General features: G+C 41.0%; 1 protein-coding gene across 3 annotated transcripts in view; it reads left to right on the top strand.

The window, feature by feature from the left end:
- The window catches only part of LOC119846367 (mitochondrial intermediate peptidase), a 126,375-nt gene that overhangs the window by 13,794 nt on the left and 92,304 nt on the right, over nt 1-20,277 (top strand). For all 3 annotated transcript variants that reach the window (XR_006277625.1, XM_038379943.2, XM_043504305.1), the window contains exons 4-10: nt 3,532-3,618; nt 4,779-4,842; nt 10,212-10,394; nt 11,545-11,701; nt 12,136-12,184; nt 13,032-13,092; nt 13,697-13,749. Coding sequence is in view for 2 of the 3 variants with exons in the window: in XM_038379943.2 (XP_038235871.1) it covers nt 3,532-3,618; nt 4,779-4,842; nt 10,212-10,394; nt 11,545-11,701; nt 12,136-12,184; nt 13,032-13,092; nt 13,697-13,749 (654 nt within the window). In the remaining variant the exon portion in view is untranslated. The remainder of the gene's footprint in view (nt 1-3,531; nt 3,619-4,778; nt 4,843-10,211; nt 10,395-11,544; nt 11,702-12,135; nt 12,185-13,031; nt 13,093-13,696; nt 13,750-20,277) is intronic.

Below are 20,277 nucleotides of genomic sequence, written 5' to 3'. Positions count from 1 at the left end.
AACAATTTATTTTAGGTCTTCAGGCATTTTGACTAAAGCAAAGGAAAGGAGGACTAGATTCACAAAACAGCAGTGAGGGGAGGAAGAGATGGCGGTATCTTTCTCTCATGAACTTTAGCCTTGTGGGTGTCTGATTCAATTCCTCCTTCTGCCTGATGTGGAGAGAAGGGCTTTGAACTTAGGTTTCCCCCATTGCAGCAGTGTGCTCTATCCCACTGGGCTATGAGCTGTTGAAGCTGTTCCACTTTTCATAAATAGTCATCAAAGCAGATATTGTATTTGGGCCTCCCATATTCCAGGTGAGTGTCCTAGCCATGGGACTAAAGTGTATATGGCAGGTTCCAGTTCCACCACCTCCTAAAGCCATTTTCCTTTCTTTCCTTTTCTTTTGTCAAAAATGCCTGCCTGAAAATTGAAACAAAAATGTTGAGGTTGAAATGAAAAGTTTTTTTTATGTCGACATAACAAAAAAATCTAAACATTTTAGTAAGCTTAAAACCATTTGGCAAACTCGCTATTAATTTGCGAATAGTTTTGATTGACCCCAAATTGCATTTTTCGGTGAATAAACTAGCACTCGGTGGGGTTTTTGGGGTGAATTATGTCCAGTCCCCTGCTGTTCCTGGATGCTAGGAAAGGGGTGGGGTGTTGAGATTTCTGCCAGTGGTATCCCTGGGATGTGTTCCTATTTGGGGGCTCCTTGTTTCAAGCCCAGCCTCCATTTTTTTTGGGTGGTCCTCTTATGTGACTGCTTTACCAAGTAGTAGCATGAAATTGACATGATTTTTAAGAGCTCCACTGCTGCTTACAGGATTCCAAATAGCCACAGAAAAACTGGCCAGAGTTGTCATGAGTTTTGTCTGCTAGTGTCTAACAAAGATATGGCCAGCAGAGGCAGTGGAGCTTTCTGCAGTCTAAGAAGGACAGCACTGCATCAGTGTGTATACTTGATAGGCTTCACGCCATCAAGGCTAGAAATAATAATTGTAAGAGTAAATTCAGTAGAAACTGATGGCTTGAGCCTGCACACTTGTTTGGGAAATCTTCCTACCTGCAAGTGGATTTTTCAAGACCTAAAGCGGGGGGGTTGCTCAGTAAGGTAAGCCTTACTGCAGATTGTCTGTTTTTAAATGTCAGTTTGGATTGAAGTAAACTTTTAGAGAAGAGGAAAGCACAAATTAACCTGAATCTCAGAAACTTCTTAACTACTATGAAAGTTTGGAGTCAGCTACTGTATTTACGTTTCAGAGTAGCAGCTGTGTTAGTCTGTATCCGCAAAAAGAAAAAGAGTACTTGTGGTACCTTAGAGACTAACAAATTTATTTGAGCATAAGCTTTCGTGAGCATCCGATGAAGTGAGCTGTAACTCACGAAAGCTTATGCTCAAATAAATTTGTTAGTCTCTAAGGTGCCACAAGTACTCCTTTTCTTTTTGTATTTACGTTGTATGCTTCTTTCTATGGCAAATAGCATCCCTGGATAACTAGCTTCTGTTTAGTAATAGTAGTAAGTCTTTGCATTTATATAGTTCCTTTCGCACAAGGTGTCATGCTGTCTGAAGTGGCTTACAATTGTGAGTGCCAACCTGAAGGCAGACTGTCAGGAAACAGGGCATGAACCTCAAACTGGTTGTGTGTTTTATACTTAGATTTCATCAACCAAGTAACAAGTGTGAACTGCAAAGGCACTATAACAGTCTTAATAGGGAGCCACAGACAGTCCTCTTGAGTACTCTGATCTATCTTGCCACCCAGGCAAACCTGCCTCTGTAACAGATGGTCCCTTATACCAAAAATCACAACAATATGCAGAATACTCCCAGTCCCAAAGGACCTGTCATTTACCCAATGTCAGTTGTACTCGGATCTCAAACCAAAGAGAATGCTTTTAACCAATTGTGTAACAAACTAACTAAAGGTTTGTTAACTCGGAAAAAGAAGTAGTCATTTACAAGGTTAAAGCTGGTAACATACACATGCAAATGAGGTACAATCTTAAGTTCAAAAGGTAATAAAGGTTCTATAAGCAAGCTTTTATGTCTTTTAGGGCTAGCCAGAGCCAAACAGCTTGGGAATCTCTTGCTTATGTTTAGGAATCTTTGCCCCTCAGAGTCCAGACAGCATATATATACCAGTTGCTCCTTAGCAGGAATTATTATTCCCTTTCTCCAGCTTTCAAGCTGTGATGGGACATGGGATTGTGCATGTATCCTTTTTAGAGGTGTGGGGGGAAGCTGTCAACAAAGTCTTTTGTTCACAATGGCTTGTTTGATGCCTAAAGACAGTCTTTTATTAGGAAGAAGATTACACCCCTTGTGGTAAACTAGTATTTCCAACTTGGTAATGCTTCTCCCCTGACTTGGGGGGTGGGGGTGCGGGTTACAGTCTTAGCAAACATTTTTATAGTCACAGAGCACACATTTAAATATTATTATCTTATAACATAGGATACAGATATAAGCAGGATTAATACATGCAGCATCCTACAAACATTCCATAAAGTCTAAGCACATTCTTATAATTCTAATAACTATTTTAATAATGCTAACACACAGCAGGTAAGCCAGTCTGGTTTCCAGCTGTACATTTATCAGTGTTCAGTGAGGCCTAAGGGCCTTGGCATGAGCTGGTGCCTGGTCTGCCAGCATCACACAAGGCCTCGACTTGGCTTCACTGACATTAAGTTATTAATCCTTGCAGCATTTCTGTGAGGTAGGTATGATAAGTATTATGTCCATTTTATCGATGGAGAAACTGAGGCACAGACTGGTTTAATGAGTTGCACATAGTGACATAGGCCTTCTGACTCACAGTCCTGTATTCTAACCATTAGATCAGGGGTTCTCAAACTTCATTGCACCGCGACTCCCTTCTGACAACAAAAGTTACTACACGACCCGGGAAGGGTTGGAGGGTGGGACTGAAGCCTGAGCCCACACGAGCTCTGCCACCCTGGGGGTGCCAAAGCCGAAGACCAAGGGTTTCAGGCCCAGGCAGGAGGCATATAACCTAATCCCTGTTGCCCAGGGCTAAAGCCTTGAGGCTTGGGCTTTGGCCCTGGGCGGTGGGGCTTGGGCTTCTGCCCTGGACCCCAGCAAGTCTAAGCCAGCCTGGGCGACCCCATTAAAATGGGGTTACAACCCACTTTGGGGTCCCGATGCACAGTTTGAGAACCGCTGCATATATTATGCTCTATCAGAAACAGCATTTTTCTGTTGAATACTTTAAATAAGCCACTATCCTTAGACTTTGTCCTACTTGCGACAATATGTCATGCAAAAATACTTGCCTGTTGAAAATAAGTACCCACCTGCATAGTCATAAATGCTAGAATGTATAAATTGTATCCTTGTATTGTACAGTCGTTTCTGAGCACAGTTATAACTTGAAAGCATTTTGAAAACTTTGCCCTTGATTTCTAATAGTGTATTTCAGAAAAGATTAAGCTCTGCCTTTGAACAAGTAATGCCAAGAGACTGAAATGTCAGTAACTATTTCTGATACTTCATTGCTTTCATCTTTATCTCTTCAGGTTAAATACAAATATCGAGCTGTGCCAAAGTTTGAAACAGTTGCTGGGTAATGAAGAGGTTATGGATTCCCTAGATCCAGAAACCAGGTACTTGTTAACGTTTAACATTTTAGAAGTTAATACACTATAAATTAGTCCCCAAAATGCTTGGAAATATTTCTGTATTGTTAAATTGATGGACAGTTCAGCACCCTTTTGTAAAAGAACTGCAAAACACAATGAGCCAGAAAATCTGAGACTCCATTTTTATGCAACTTTATTAGCCACTGATAATTTAACCGTGCAGTAGTCAGGAAGTTCAGTTATGGTTATGAATAGGATGTGCTGGAGTACACGTGTGTGTGTGTGTGTGTGTGTGTGTGTGTAGCTAAAAGCTATGTTAAGTTTGCCCACTTTAAATCTTTAGAAAATGAGGAAATGCAAAAGTTAAGTTTCCCATAACAAAATCAACTCAACCAAATTGCATTATTCTATTCTGCTATGATATATATCTGACAACGTAAACAGTAATAAAGTATAAATTTAAGAAGGAAAATAGGGAGTGGAATGTATTTAGGTTCTTACAAATTAAAATGAGTGCATGTCCATTCATCTAGAAGCCTCTGACATAGCTTAAATTTTTAAATGTAAATCATATCTGGAGCACACTGGAAAAATATGCCTATGTGTGGTTAGCTTTCTGTTTTCTTATTATTGGAGTTTCAGATAAAATCAAGCATTTTTATTAATGGCAGTTGTGCATGGTAACATGCTTTCAGTCTGTAGGGTCAAATTGACATGTCAGCTTTGTTTACTTTCACTTTATTGTTGTTATAAAGCACCATTTTTATTTCTGCCTGACATACTATTCTTTCTCTCACACAGTAACAATAACTATCCTTTTCTCCCCAAACAATCAGATGTTCTAGGCTTAAGGGCTTTTTCCTTCATCACTCAAAATAAATGAAATAAATTAAATTAAATTAATGTTTTATAGTTTACACAAATTAATGTTATATGCTTGTTAAAAGACATTTTTCAGTGCAAATCACCAAAATATCTACAAGGAAAAACATCCAGTTTCAGTGCATAAACAAAGAAATAAACCTACTGGAAGTGTATGTGCACAGAAAAAAATAGTTTATAAAAGATGATATAATTAATTATTTTCTATCTTAAATCAAAATATAGTCAGTAAAATGTAACACACTAAGATCCAACTGCTGTGAAAAGAGGTGGTCTTTAACAGGGGTTTACTGTATTTTTAGGCAAGTGGCAGAACTTTTTATGTTTGATTTCGAGATCAGTGGTATTCATTTGGATGAAGAAAAGGTAATTATTTTTGTCTATGATATGTGAATAGACGTTTGCTTGACTCTTAAAAACAGATAGCAAAATGCATGGCATATGTAATGGATTCTGTGCTGAGTTGCCCCCTTTGAATGCTCTGGAAGTCAGTGGAGCTTGGCTTTCTCAAAAACCTATTTGTCATTAACTATCAAATGGCTGGATTTGTAGTGTCCTGTACAACTTCCCAGAGTCTAGTTCAGCCTTCACTCTCCAGATTGCCTTGTTACTCAGTCCTGTACCCCAGGGAGTTACAAGTGAGGACTCTGGACTCTTAGATCTGCCATTTGGGTTTGTATCTGCACAGTATAATTTTTGTGAAATGACTAGTTGTTTCAACAATATACCTACATAGGGTGGGGAAAACATGCCTCCCGTAAGCTGGATAACAGGCTACTCAAATACAGCACTTCAGAAGGAATCAAGCCACATGTCTGTGCCACAACCTAATACTTTTAGTGACTCTAGAGCAGGGATCTCAAACTCAAATCACCAGGAGGGCCACATGAGGTCTAGTACATTGGCCTGAGGGCCGCATCACTGACACCCCCTCTCCCCCCGGCCCCGCTCCCACTCCACCCCTTCCATGAGGACACACCCCTCCCCTGCCTCCTCCCACCCCATTCCAACCCCTTCCCCAAAGTCCCCACCCCAACTCTGCCCCCTCCCTGCCCCTATTCCAACCCCTTCCCCAAATCCCCGCCCCTGCCCCACTCCTTCTCCGCCTCCTCCTCTGAATGCACAGCTCCCTGCTCCTCCCCCCTCCCTCCTGGAAAGCCCTAAGCGCTGCCAAACAGCTGTTTGGTATCAGGAACCACCTGGAGATAGGCAGAGGAGCAGGGATGCGTGGCACACTGGGGGTGGGAGAGGTGGCGGGTGAGGAGAGCTTGGCAGCCACAGGAAATAACTCGGGTGGGGGAGGGGCCAGGGGGAGCTTGGCGGACCGCAGGAAATAACTCCATGGGCCGCATGTTTGAGACCCCTGCTCTAGAGCCTCTAAGTTGTCCTTAGAGGCCTGTGTCAGTGTGTCTCTCTCTCTCTGGCAAGAGTCCAAGATGGATTTGCCACAGCTAGCAGATATGAGCTAGTAATATGTTGGAGATGTTGGGCTCGATGTCCATAAATGTTCCTGGTACTCATGACATATTTCTGCATGAGGAAATCGTCTATATTTTTTGAGTTCCTAGCAGTCGATTTTCAAACAAAGACTCTTTTTTACTAAATTCAGGTGGCCGACTTGCAGTGAAAACACCGAAACACATTGTTTTGGTAGCAGCTTGCAAAGTGGAAAGCCCTTCCAGAATAATTTTCTTACAGTTACTGTGTACTAAGATTAACACCTCTTAAATCAGCAGTGAGGTGGAAAAGTACAACAGGAAGGCATGCAAACATTTAAAGTATGGCTACTGTGATATAGAAATATTAATTGACATGTAGAAAAACAAAATTGGCATTTTAAAAAAATTTAATCCCCCCTTGTGACAGGCCCTTAGATATTTTGTATGTGATTGTCTGACCATAGTTACTGTTCCTTGCAAGTCCTGCAATTTTGAGTTCATATTAAGGTGCACTTGGTTAGAGGTATGTTTTCATCCATAGTGAATTTCTGATCTCTTCCTAAGATTTGCTGGAATGCCACATACTGCTCTCTCTGTCTACAGAGCATTATTGCTTGGATTCAGCTTCCTGGCACAAATTTAGGTTTGAATCTCTTGGTGTTAAAGAATTTAAGGTTGAGAATACCTCAGCTCGTCTGTCCTCCTAGGTATCATGAATGTTTTCTTCAGAATGTCTCTAGAGGTTGGTTTCTCTTTGGATTTTTTCATATATAGTATATTTATCCAGTGATGAGCTGCCAAAATCTTAACAACCGGTTCCCTATAAAAAGTTCTGGTTTAAGGGATGTACCACAGTATGTATTTTTTGTACCAGTAGGGTTACCATATGTACGTATTTTCCCGGAAGGCGATTTAAGAACCAAAAAGTATGACATGTCTGGGAAAATACAGATGTATGTTAACCCTACCTAAAGTTCTTTTTTAAAAAGATGGGCCTGAACTGGAAATGAGCTCCGTTTCACATGTATGGGTCACTGTCACTCCTTGGGGGTGTGCTAGGGTGACCAGATGTCCTGATTTTATAGGGACAGTCCCGATTTTGGGGTCTTTTTCTTATATAGGCTCCTATTACCCCCCCCCATCCTGATTTTTCACACTTGCTGTCTGGTCACCCTAGGGTGTGCACATGTGTGGGTCCCAGCTGCTCCCTGCCTCCTTCATTGAAGCAGGTGTGCAGGGTTACTGCCCTGGGAACTACAGGGCACCAGTGGACGTGGGGCCAGCTGCAGACTGGGCATGGGCTAGGGGTAGCTGGAGGCAGGGAGTGCGGGGCTGATTGTGATCAGGGCAAGGGGTGCGGGGCTGGCTGGAGACAGGAGGGTGCGGCGTTGGCTGGCTTTGGGCAGGGCTGCAGGGGGGTGCAGCAGGGATTGGCTGGAGACGGGGGGTGTGGGGCTGGCTAGCTCTGGGCAGGTCAGGGCAGGGGGTGCGGCAGGGGTTGGCTGGAGACAGGGCAGGGGGTGCGACCTGGGCTGGCGGCGGGCAGGGGGTGCGGGGGTGGCTGGAGGCAGGGGGTGGCTGGAGGCAGGGGCTGGGCGCTCACGGGGAGAGCGACTTGGAGCAGCAGGACGCAGCCCAGGCCGAGCAGAGCAGCTGGGGACCCATCAGGCAGCAGCTGGAGCCCCAGGGCCAGGTTTTGGGGGAGCAGCAGCAGCAACAGGGCTCGTGCCCAGGCCAGGTGGCAGCCCACATCGCTCCCGCAGCGCAGCACCCCCAGCGGCCGGAGGAGGAATTACATCACTTCTCGGCTAGAGCCCATCAAAGCCTCAGCGCCCCCTGCAGGGAAGCGGGTTAACAACCGGTTGTAAAACTGCTTCAAAATTTAACAACCGGTTCGTGTGAACCGGTGCGAACCGGCTCTAGCTCACCACTGTATTTATCTGTTCAGAATGAACTATAAACATTTATTGCTGTTGGGGTAGTGGCATTTTTTCATCCCTTTTGAAACATGTATATTGCAGGTTGTCTTTTATAATATCTTATTGTGACTTGTGTAGTTGAGCTTTTCAGAGACATCCCTGGGGTTTTTTTATTCTCCAGGAGTGGGGATCTTTTATAATCCATTTCTTTTGGAGATAAAAAAAAAAAGTGCCTTCTGAGAACACGAGTTACAGGATGTAACTTATAATAGATCCCCACAGAGTTGGGATATATTTGCTTTTTTACTTGACAAAGTAACGGACTGTTGGAGGAAGTCATATTCATAGGCCCCACCATGGATCTATTACATCTGCATGCCTTCTAAGAACAAGAATTACAGATAATATTCTTTTTATCACCTCTTGACTTTTTCATTACTTTAAACTATGGATAATACTTCCAAAAGTCCCCTGTTGTTCACATCAGGATTTAGAATAAGTCAGGCCAGACCATATTATATATTTATTTTTTCTTATCGTCTGGGCAGATAAGAGGTTGTAATGGCTATTGTGATCCCTTTTGGATTAGGCTGTATTATAAATTTCAGGCTATGGGTTTTCAAATATTTTCCCAGTGTGGCCCGTATCTTGATAGAGAGACTATCTTGTGGACATCTTCCCTCTTATTCACATCATGTAGCATCCCTTTGGCAGCTACAGAACTTACCTAATGGAAAAGTAATACTAGGGGGAAATATTTAATGTAGCCTAGGTATCTATAATGTGCTGTAACAGCAGAAAGCGAGGGGATAAAGTCAGTAACGCTGAGTTCTCTGGGTCCTTCAGTGAACTCAGAGGTATCTGTCTGGGGCCACCTAGCCCAGCAACTTGCCCTTCATCCTCCACATGGGAACAATGTTAGCAGCTAGGAGCAGCTTGCATGTGGCAAGCTATGAAAATGCCAGGGCTATCAGGGCTCCTTCCCTAAGGTAGTCAGAACCAGCTACATGCAGGAATGCAAGGGGAATTCAGGGCCTTCCAGCCTCTCTGCTCCCAGACCTAGAAAGACACCCAGGACAATGGGCTCAGCAGTCTTTTCCTCCATTGACATAGATACAGCAGCAACTGGAATGATCTTTCAGAACCTCCTACCATCATCATTCACTCAGCTCTGAAACTTGGACTCTGATTTTTTATTTCTCATTTGTTGTGTTGCCACTGGTTGTTAGCCACACTTCATTTTGCCCCTTTGTATCACTACAGCTCTTCAATGGTCCAGTCTCTTTCACATTTCTGCACATTGTGCTTATTTCTCCTTTTCATTCCTCCTGCTAACTGTCCTTTCCCCCTTCTACTTATTTCCCACCTCAATTTTCTTCCCTTTGTCAGACTCCCAACAATCCCTTCCTCTCCCCACATCAACTTATTTGCCCCCTCAAGAAACCATAAACGTTTGGAACATAAATAAAACAAATATGCTTTTGAAGACGAGGATATGGGAGTTCCAAGACATGTTTCTGTGGTCATCCTGATCACTTTACCACTATGCTATATTCCTTCCCCCAGGCTTTGTCTGTTTTGTCTATTTAGGGCCGGATCCTACAGACACATTAGTAAAGTTAAGCATGTGTCTAAGTGAGCAGTCCCATTGACATCAATGGAACTATTCTCAGTAGAACAGTTAAGTGCATATATAAGTGTTTGTAAGATCAAGGCCTTAGATCGTAACAGGGCAGGGGCTGTCTTCCTATATATTTGTACAGCACCTAGCACTTTGTGGTCTTTGGGCAGTGCCACAATCTACATAATAATAGGAGAGAGAGAACTGTGTGGTGATTAGTTAGCTTCGCACAAGCTACCAGTGGGACCTGCTTCTCTAGCTGATGTCTCCTTGATTTCCTCCATTACTGAAAATCCCTGTTTCCCTTCAGTCATTTACAAAATAATTGGACTATACCAGCATTTTAGAAGTATTTACCAATTGCTTAGCAAAAGTAATTTAAAACATTCCCAAGTTCTGTTTTTTATAAACTTGTTTTGATTTTTCATGCATTGTTACCGCGGCAGAAATGTGAGAGAGAATTTTTTTTTCTTCTGAAAGACAAGCATGTATAATGCATATATGTACGCTGCCTGGTTTCATTCTCACTGAAGACAGTAGTATGGCTCCCATTGACTTCAGTTGCACAGGATCAGCCCTAAATTAGGATTTCTTTAACGTCATAGGCCTGATGCTAAGTAAGTAAGTGTTTGCTGGAAATAGATCATGATTTGATTTAATTGTGCAAACATATCTTAATACTGTGGAAAACTGAGAGCCACTTGTACTGTATTTTAACTGAAAATGTATCTTTTGTTTTATTTTTCCTAATTACAGCGTAAAAGAGCAGTGGACCTGAACGTCAAAATATTGGATTTATGTAATCAATTTCTTATTGGAGCTCACCTGCCCAACAAGATTGACAAACACATTTTACCAGAACACATTCGTTATAACTTTGCATTTGAAGGCAATTACATACAAATCACCGGTCTGCATGCAGACTGTTCTGATGATCTGGTATGTATTGTCTAAGTTCTCTATTGCACATCTAATTATACAAAGGTGCATCACAGTGATTTTAACACTAGATGACACAAGTGTGCCAACAGCTAAAAGTAGAAAATAGGAACTTAGGGTTAAGATTTTTAGTGCTCTCTGTGGATGCTTTTCTCAAAAGAATTCAGTTACAGCAAAAGCATTAATAATACCTTTTCAGACAGTTTTCATGTACATCTGTTAATATTCATCAGGATAAACTAAGGAGAATAGCTGAACCCATGTTACCAAGACTATTTTTAAACGCACAAAATCTTACACCCATTCTTTACTGAATTTCCCTGATAGCATCTTTATAAGATGGCCTTTCAGGTTGCTTATAAATTGGAAGGCAATTTGGACATTTTAAAACCTGCCTGGAATGGCTCCCATTTTTCTGGGTATGGGTACAAACCTGAGTTTCAGGAAACCGTCACAACACTTTAGATCATTCAGTTTATGTAGTTAAGTAATTGCTCATATGGCAGAAAATGTTTTTTAAACATGTTACTTTTATCCTTTTTTATACAAATAAGTTCTATTCTTCAAGTTCTTTTTGTATTTTTCTAGGACAGGTGTAGAATTCAGTATGTCACTTGTCAGTTTAATGAGAAAAATTCACACCCAAGTATTTTAATAATGATGATTTAATTTAGTTGTTATTCAGCAATGTTGCCATCCAAATTGAAGTTTAGGATTATTTTTTGCCTTTTCTCATATTAATTTTGCATCAGACACTTAAAAATGTGGAGGATAATATGATAAGGTGGAACAAGGCTTGTTTAAATAGTCTCTTCCTCCATAAATAAAATCTGCATATGGTGAAATATTGTTTTGTGTTCCACCAGTTGATACATATACCTGATGTTATTGGATGATCTTGTCAAGGGTTGTAAGAAGATCACAACTAATAAGAGGGAAAGCAGGCAGGCTGTCCTTATCCCTTTTTCTTATGGGTAATAAGAGGATATCATTATTATTTTTCTTTTTTAGATAGATTTTATATAAAGGGTTGCTTAATATGAAAGCATTGTGGCTGTGATACCTGGCCTTTCATTGGTTTGGGAGGAATTGAACTGTTTCTTTTTTAGATTATGCTATTATGAGACCATTTCTTTTCTTCTGATGTTAGGTACGAGAAGCTGCTTATAAGATTTTTCTTTACCCAAATGCTGAGCAACTGCGCTGCTTAGAGGAACTGCTTACCAGCAGAAACCATCTGGCGCAGTTAGTTGGCTATAATACCTTTGCCCACAGGGCTCTTCAGGGAACAATGGCCAGAACTCCAGGTAAAGTACGTGTATATTCAGAAATGATAAGATGTGAATTGTGTCAGGCATGAGGATAAATGTAGATAGTTTAACTTGTCAGCTGTTAATACAACACGGTTGTTGCACTGGAGAGTCTTATTGCAGTCATCTGAAATATTTATATTTTTCAATAAGAGATAATACTAATTTGAACAGTCACTGTAGTCTACACAATTCACTACTCCATGTTCATGGCTTAGGTAACTAAAAGCCATGATTATCACATCTGATTTTTTTATATGCTGCCTTGATATACATGTACAATTTCTGACCTATGTGTCATCATTTCAGTAGATAAGTTAAAACCAGGCTTGCTCTAGGAAGGAAATATTGTTTGATTCTTGATGTGAACTAATATATTTAACTGATGTCAGCATTTTGTTTTGTAATTTCCCTTCATTTCATATTTCCAGAGAAGGTAATGCAATTTCTTGAGACACTTTCTGACAGATTGTTGCAACGGTGAGTCTCTTTTTCATTTACTTATTTAAAAAATCCCATTTTAATTTCAAGAAAATAGGTGTTTTGATGCAAGACAAGACTCCAGTTACCAATAATTTGAGCATTTAAAAAATTCCTCTAAGGTTATTACTGAAATATTAGTTTCCCTCACATCTTGATTAAAATATTAACTTTCTTATATTGAATTAGACACCATGACGTAAAGGTTAACAAACGTATATATTGTCATACTGCCACGTGTGGTGGGAAATAGAAGTAGGAAATAAGTCATTCTCCAGATTTTTTTTGAGTGTAGTGCACAGTTCTGTAAAAGGAGATTACAGAGTGCATAAGAGTGAAAACAAAAATGTTAGGGAGCCCAGGTAGCCTCGCAGGGACCCACCAGTTAAGCACTAAAGCATTGGGCTTCCCCTCCATATGCCCTACATCGATTATCACCCCTGATTTTCCCCACACAAAGCTGCTACTCCTACCCCACCCCGTATGGTTCCTCCAGTGCAAAAAGCATCATCATCATGCAGAGTGGAATGGTGGCTGAGCACGAATATGGGGGTCGGGGGGAGATGGGAAAGCAGGATTGTTTGGAAGAGAATCAGAGGGAAAAGTAGGACCTGAGAGTACCTGGAGTGGGCAGAGCAGAGTGGAGAGTAGCTCCACTGTGATGACCTGCCTGTGGTTTTTCAGAGCACAGACCAACTCTGACACACCATAGACACTTGGTAGTAATGGAGCATGCATTTATACTGTGTGTTACAGACAATAAAATGTCAATTGCCATTATACTGTACTATATTGGCTAAAAAATTAAATTAAATTAAAACTTTAAGGGTGAAATTCTGTTTTACAGAACTCTAAAAGATTTTGAAATGATGGAAGGGATGAAGATGAAACTAAATCCCCAAAATTCAGTAAGTTCTATAGTGCATTTATTTTCTTTTGGTTTTATAGAATATGAACTAGCCTGACATCAGATGGGGAAAATAATTTCAGTCTTTACAATTCTAATGAGAGTTGCATGTTGATAGATAGATAGATACTTACTCTTTTGGTTTCAGATAGTTTTGGTTTTAAATAGCTGTTTCTAGTATTAAAACCAACCGTCAGCTATTGGTTTTAACAGAATGATGCATACAATAACCAAAAACCAAGGTGGAAAATGTAATGGTTGGTTTTGAGCATGTTAAACATGTTTTCAGTTTTTAAAATATGGCCCTTTATTTTTTCAAAAGTGTGCATTCCCAATTTTCCTGGCGTCATGCTTGATCCTTACACACACGCACACACCCTGATTTTGCACGTGAATAGGTTCTTCTTTACATGTCCACTTTTGAAAATCTGGCTCATAATCCCTAGTTTAGCAGAATTTGGAGTCAGATGCTTTCCATTACATTTTAAAGTGCTATGACTATAGAAGTGATAAACATTCTGAGTTATGTAAAGAAAGTGAGATCTTTGTCTTTGATTTACTTAGTTTTCATTGCAGTAATTACAAGTTGAAATCTTATGTTTCAGAAATTGATGCCTTGGGATCATCCCTATTACAGTGGTGTCCTGCGTGCTGAAAGGTAAGTTCCTTAGGTACGTGCTAGCAGTGTAAATGTGAGAGTGTTTTCATTCCAAGCCCTTGCAACAGCGGTAATGGAATCCATAAATATACACAAGATTTCTTTCTATAAGGCAGTGCTTTAATATGATTAAAAATCACAAGTATCAGTAGGAGCAGTTGATCATAGCTATTCTTTGCTACAGCCACAATGCCTATCAATGTTTCTGTCGATTCCCTTTCTTTTTTTGTTTGTATAGCCAAATATCAAACCTCTTTGGGGATATGAGATAATAACCAATTTCAGAACAGATAAAGATTTCTTACTCAACTTAACGTTGTTTGTTATTTCTTAACTTAATGCAATAGTGTAAAAAAAATCATAATGGCCATTGAATGCAAAGTCTGCATTCACTTTTCCTTTGCATGGGGGAAACAGCTATCGCTGAACTGATTTGCTCCAAGGCTCAGGAAAAGGGGTCAGAAATCTGGTCTTCTGACTACCAACTCTCTTCTCATTCTTCTATACCAGCTGCCTCTCAGTGTGAAAGCAATATTTCACAATGCTCCAGTATTCACCTACCAGAAAGATGAAATTATAATTGTACTATAGAGGCGTTCAGAAATATGTATATGCATATATTTCCAAGTGTCTAAATTCCACATTTCAGATCTAAGCCAATCTCAAACACAACTTTTGTGGAAACACATTAGGACTTCCAATGGATAAGGGTTAATGATCTGTATTAACATCAGAGCAACCATACTGGGTCAGACCAGTGGTCCATCTAGCCCACTATCCTGTCTTCTGACAGTGGCCAATGCCAGGTGCTTCAGAGGGAATGTACACAACAGGCAGTCATTGAATGATCCATCCACTCATGTCCACTCCCAGCTTTGGGCAGTCAGAGGCTAGGGACACCCAGAGTATTGGGTTGCATCGATGGACCTGTCCTCCATGAACTTAGCTAATTCTTTTTTAAACTCCCGTTATAGTTTTGGCCTTCACAACATCCCCTAGCAACGAGTTCCACAGGTTGAGTGTGCATTGTGTGAAGAACTACTTCCTTAGGTTAGTTTTAAACCTGCTGCCTATTAATTTCATTGGATGATCCCTTATTCTTGTGTTATGTGAAGAAGTAAAAAACACTTCTTTATTCACTTTCTCCACACCATTCATGATTTTGTAAACCTCTATCATACCCCCACCCCCAGTTGTCTCTTTTTTCCAAGATGAAAAGTCCCAGTCTTTTAAATCTCTCCTCATATGTAAGCCTTTCCATATCCATAATCATTTTTGTTGTCCTTCTCTATACCTTTTACAATTCTCATATATCTTTTTGAGGTAGGGTGATCAGAACTGTACGCAGTATTCAAGGTGTGGGTGTACCATGGCTTTATATAGTGTCATTAAGATATTTTCTGTCTTACCTATCCATTTCTTAATGGTTCCTAGCATTCTGTTAGTTTTTTGAACTGCTGCTGCACACTGAATGGACGTTTTCAGAGAACCATCCACAATGACTCCACGATATTTCATGAATGGTAATTTAGACCCCACTATTTTGTATGTATAGTTGGGATTATGTTTTCCAATGTGCATTAGTTTTCATTTATCAACAGTGAATTTCATCTGCCATTTTGTTGCCAAATCACCCAGTTTTGAGAGAGCTTTTTGTAACTCTTCGCAGTCTGCTTTGGACTTACAAAGCTACTCAAGATAGTTATCTTCTGCCAGTTTTGTCACCACATTGTTTATCCCTTTTTCCAGCTCATTTATGAATGTGAAGGATGGTGTCCCTAGCCTCTCTTTGTCAGGATCTGGGAATGGGTGATGTAACGGGTTGTCCCCTCCTAGAGAGCAATCTGGGAGCCGTGGGCTCTAATCCCCTACCTTGGCAGGCCTCTCTCATGCTGCTTTGTTGGAGATTTACAGCCTGCCTCACCAGGCACTGTTATCACCCAACACAACAGCAGGTGGCACCACACACCCAACTGAGTTACCTGTTTGCTTTACCTAAGCCACTCAAGGTCAGACAGCCAATTTCCCAGCTCCCCCCGCCTTACATCCCTGCTGGAGTATAAACCCAGAATTATAACGTCTGACACTGCACAGGGACCTGTGCAAAGTATGCTCAGTTCGCTCTTCCCTCAATGTGGGAAAGATATGCCCAACAATCTTGTGTTAACCAAGATTAAATTTTCCCCAGACGCTTCATTTAAAAAAGCGGTTCTTAACCTTTACTGCAGCCTGCACCCCTTTGGTTCTCAAAATACGTTCTCGCACCCCTTATCAAAAATCATTGAAGTAGGTCAGTTCTTTAAACCTAGATATATTTTTTGTTTGTATATGTTAAAAAATGTATAATGTTAATAAATACATAGGTTTCATGAAACAAAGTAGTTGTACTTACGCGCCTATGCTTAATTTGTGTTTTCAATTATTTACCTTCTAAAAAAATCTGGCGTGTCTCGCACCCCCGGGGGTGCATGCACCCCAGGTTAAGAACCACTGATTTAAAGGCGCACTGGTTTAGATAAAATATGAAACAAGTTTATTAACTATAAAAGGATACATTTTAAGTGATTACAAGTTATAGCAAACAGTTCAAAGCAGATTACCTAGCAAATGAACAAAACCAGAAATTAAGTCTAACATACTAGAGGGATCTCTCCTCTGTTTTTTCCACCAAATGCATCCGATGAAGTGAGCTGTAGCTCACGAAAGCTTATGCTCTAATAAATTTGTTAGTCTCTAAGGTGCCACAAGTACTCCTTTTCTTTATACTAGAGGGATAGGATTTGAATTGGCAATTTCTCACCCTGACTGATGATACAAGCAGTCCACCAAGTTTCCATACATAGGCTAGAAATCCCTTTAGCCTGGGACCAGGATTTCCCCCAGTTTAGTCTTTGTTCCTCAGGTGTTTCCAGGAGTTTTCTTGTATGAGGAGTGAGGCCCAGAGATGATGTCACTCCCCACCTGATACAGCTTTTCCATATGGCGGGTATCCTTTGTTTGAAACTCAGTTTCCAGTCCAGTTTGTGGGAAAAATACAAGTACCAAAATGGAGTTCAGTGTCATTTGGTCTGGTCACGTGCCCTTGCTGAGTCATAGCAGCCATTATCCATAGGCTGTCTAGAGCGTTTCCAAGAAGGCTCACCAGGTGGGGATAAGCTTCTCCTAAGGCCTATTGTTTCCCCTAATGGTCCATTACCTTAAATAGACCATTTACAACCAGCTGTCTAGACTGCAAGCATCTTGCCTAGTGGGTGTCACCAGGTGTAACTACATCTGAAATACAGATACATAGTCAATGTTCATAACTTCAAATACAAAAATGATACATGCATACAAATAGGATAATTATATTCAGCACATCATAACTTTTCCATAGACATCTCACAAGACATATCTTGTACAAAATGCATCATAATTATGTCATAATCATATTATCATACAACTATGAAGAATATGGGATGCAGTGTTACAGGCGACAGAGGATGGATAATTTGATGATTACCTGTTCTGTTCATTCCCTTTGAAGCACCTGGCTTTGGCTGCTGTTGGAAGACAGGATACTGGGCTACATGGACCTTTGGTCTGACCCAGTATGGCCGTTCTTATGTTGAACAGCACTGATCTTAGTACAGATCCCTGGGGGACACCACTATTTACCCCTCTCTTTCCATTTTTGAAAATTGACCATTTATTCCAACTCTGTTTCCTATCTTTTAACCATGAGAGGATCTTATCTCATGACTGCTTACTTTGCTTTGCTGAGTGATCTTGTCAAAGACTTTCTGAAAGTCCAGGTACACTGTATCCACAGACTCACCCTTGTCCATATGTTTGTTGACCCACTCCAAGAATTCTAATAAATTGGTGAATGATTTCCCTTTTGCAAAAGCCATGTTGACTTTCCCAGCAAATCGTGTTCATCTATGTGTCTGATAATTCTGTTCTTGACTATAATTTCCATGCATTTGCCTGGTACTGAAGTTAGGCTTGCTTGCCTGTAACTGCCAGGATCGCCTCTGGAGCATTTTTAAAAAACTGGTGTCACGTTAGCTATCCTCCAGTCATCTAGTGCAGAAACTTATTTAAATGATAGATTAAATGTTCTTCTGAGTCAAAAAGAAAAGGAGTATTTGTGGCACCTTAGAGACTAACAAATTTATTTGAGCATAAGCTTTCGTGAGCTACAGCTCACTTCATTGGATGCATTCAGTGGAAAATACAGTGGGGAGATTTATATACAGAGAACACGAAACAATGGGTGTTACCATACACACTGTAATGAGAGTGATCACTTAAGGTGAGCTATTACCAGCAGGAGAGCGGGGGGGAGGGAACCTCTTGTAGTAATAATCAAGGTGGGACATTTGCAGCAGTTGACAAGAATGTCTGAGGAACAGTGGAGGGTGGTGGGGAATAAACACGGGGAAATGGTTTTACTTTGTGTAATGACCTATCCATTCCCAATCTTTATTCAAGCCTAAGTTAGTTGTATCCAGTTTGCAAATTAATTCCAATTCAGCAGTCTCTCGTTGGAGTCTTGTTTTTTTGTTGAAGAATTGCAACTTTTAGGTCTTTAATCGAGTGACCAAAGAGATTGAAGTGTTCTCCGACTGGTTTTTGAATGTTATAATTCTTGATGTCTGATTTGTGTCCATTTATTCTTTTACATAGAGACTGTCCAGTTTGGCCAATGTACATGGCAGAGGGGCATTGCTGGCACATGATGGCATATATCACATTGGTAGATGTGCAGGTGAATGAGCCTCTGATAGTGTGGCTGGTGTGATTAGGCCCTATGATGGTGTCTCCTGAATAGATATGTGGACAGAGTTGGCAGCGGGCTTTGTTGCAAGGATAGGTTCCTGGGTTAGTGGTTCTGTTGTGTGGTGTGTGGCTGCTGGTGAGTATTTGCTTCAGGTTGGGGGTTTGTCTGTAAGCAAGGACTGGCCTGTCTCCCAAGATCTGTGAGAGTGATGGGTCGTCCCTCAGGATAGGTTGTAGATCCTTGATGATGTGTTGGAGAGGTTTTAGTTGGGGGCTGAAGGTTATGGCTAGTGGTGTTCTGTTATTTTCTTTGTTGGGCCTGTCCTATAGTAGGTAACTTCTGGGTACTCTTCTGGCTCTGTCAATCTGTTTCTTCATTTCAGCAGGTGGGTATTGTAGTTGTAAGAATGCATGATAGAGATCTTGTAGGTGTTTGTCTCTGTCTGAGGGGTTGGAGCAAATGCGGTTATATCGTAGAGCTTGGCTATAGACAATGGATCGTGTGGTGTGATCTGGATGAAAGCTAGAGGCATGTAGGTAGGAACTGCGGTCAGTAGGTTTCCAATTTAGGGTGGTGTTTATGTCACCATCGCTTATTAGCACCGTAGTGTCCAGGAAGTGGATCTCTTGTGTGGATTGGTCCTGGCTGAGGTTGATGGTGGGATGGAAATTGTTGAAATCATGGTGGAATTCCTCAAGGGCTTCTTTTCCATGGGTCCAGATGATGAAGATGTCATCAATGTAGCGCAAGTAGAGTAGGGGCATTAGGGGACGAGAGCTGAGGAAGCGTTGTTCTAAGTCAGCCATAATAATGTTGGCATACTGTGGGGTCATGCGGGTACCCATCACAGTGCCGCTGATTTGAAGGTACACATTGTCCCCAAATGTGAAATAGTTATGGGTGAGGACAAAGTCACCAAGTTCAGCCACCATGTTAGCTGTGACATTATCGGGGATACTGTTCCTGACGGCTTGTAGTCCATCTTTGTGTGCAATGTTGGTGTAGAGGGCTCTTCGAGACACCACCGACTTCCTGCGGAAACTACAATCCATTGGTGATCTTCCTGAAAACACCATCCTGGCCACGATGGATGTAGAAGCCCTCTACACCAACATTCCACACAAAGATGGACTACAAGCCGGCGGGAACATATCCCTCATATAAGTATTTTTTTAAAATCATGTTTACCAATCTGAGATTTTCTGATGAGGTTGAACAGATAAAAAAGGTGGTGATGTTGGTCACAAATAGATTATCCTGCCCATTTTTGTATTGTGAGGAAAAACATTGCTCCTGGTGGAGCACTGTAAAATAACTGGTGAAGTTATTGCATTTAAAGCTTGGTTGTCATGGTGAAAGGAGTTCTGAAAATAGAACACATCATAACATTGGGGGTGTACATCTGTTTTTGTTTTTGTTTTAGTTTACTAAGTCCGTTAGTTTGCATCTGGCTCTGTGAGAGTGAACCCCTGCACCCCTCTGGAACCTCAATGATGTTAATGCAGGACTGGGGCCTACGCATGCTTTACTCCCACCATGTGGGGCCAGGAATATTTTCACCAAAATGTTTCTAAAGTACATACAGGAGAGTGAAGGAGAGGTATTTCTGGATTAGGGTACTATCGCTGTTTTCCTCAATTGGTTGAATTTTACACAAAAGTAGGTGGCATTTTTCCATCTCGTATAGTTTTCTAGTAAAAATACTGCAATAAGGGCCTGATCAGTTTATAAGTACCTACTCGGGGAACAAAAATCTGATAATT

Source organism: Dermochelys coriacea, chromosome 1, assembly GCF_009764565.3.
Source record: "Dermochelys coriacea isolate rDerCor1 chromosome 1, rDerCor1.pri.v4, whole genome shotgun sequence".
In the NCBI taxonomy this organism is placed as follows: Eukaryota; Metazoa; Chordata; order Testudines; family Dermochelyidae; genus Dermochelys; species Dermochelys coriacea.
The sequence above is the reverse complement of the archived record's forward strand: the minus strand, read 5'-3'. Positions and strand labels throughout refer to the sequence as shown.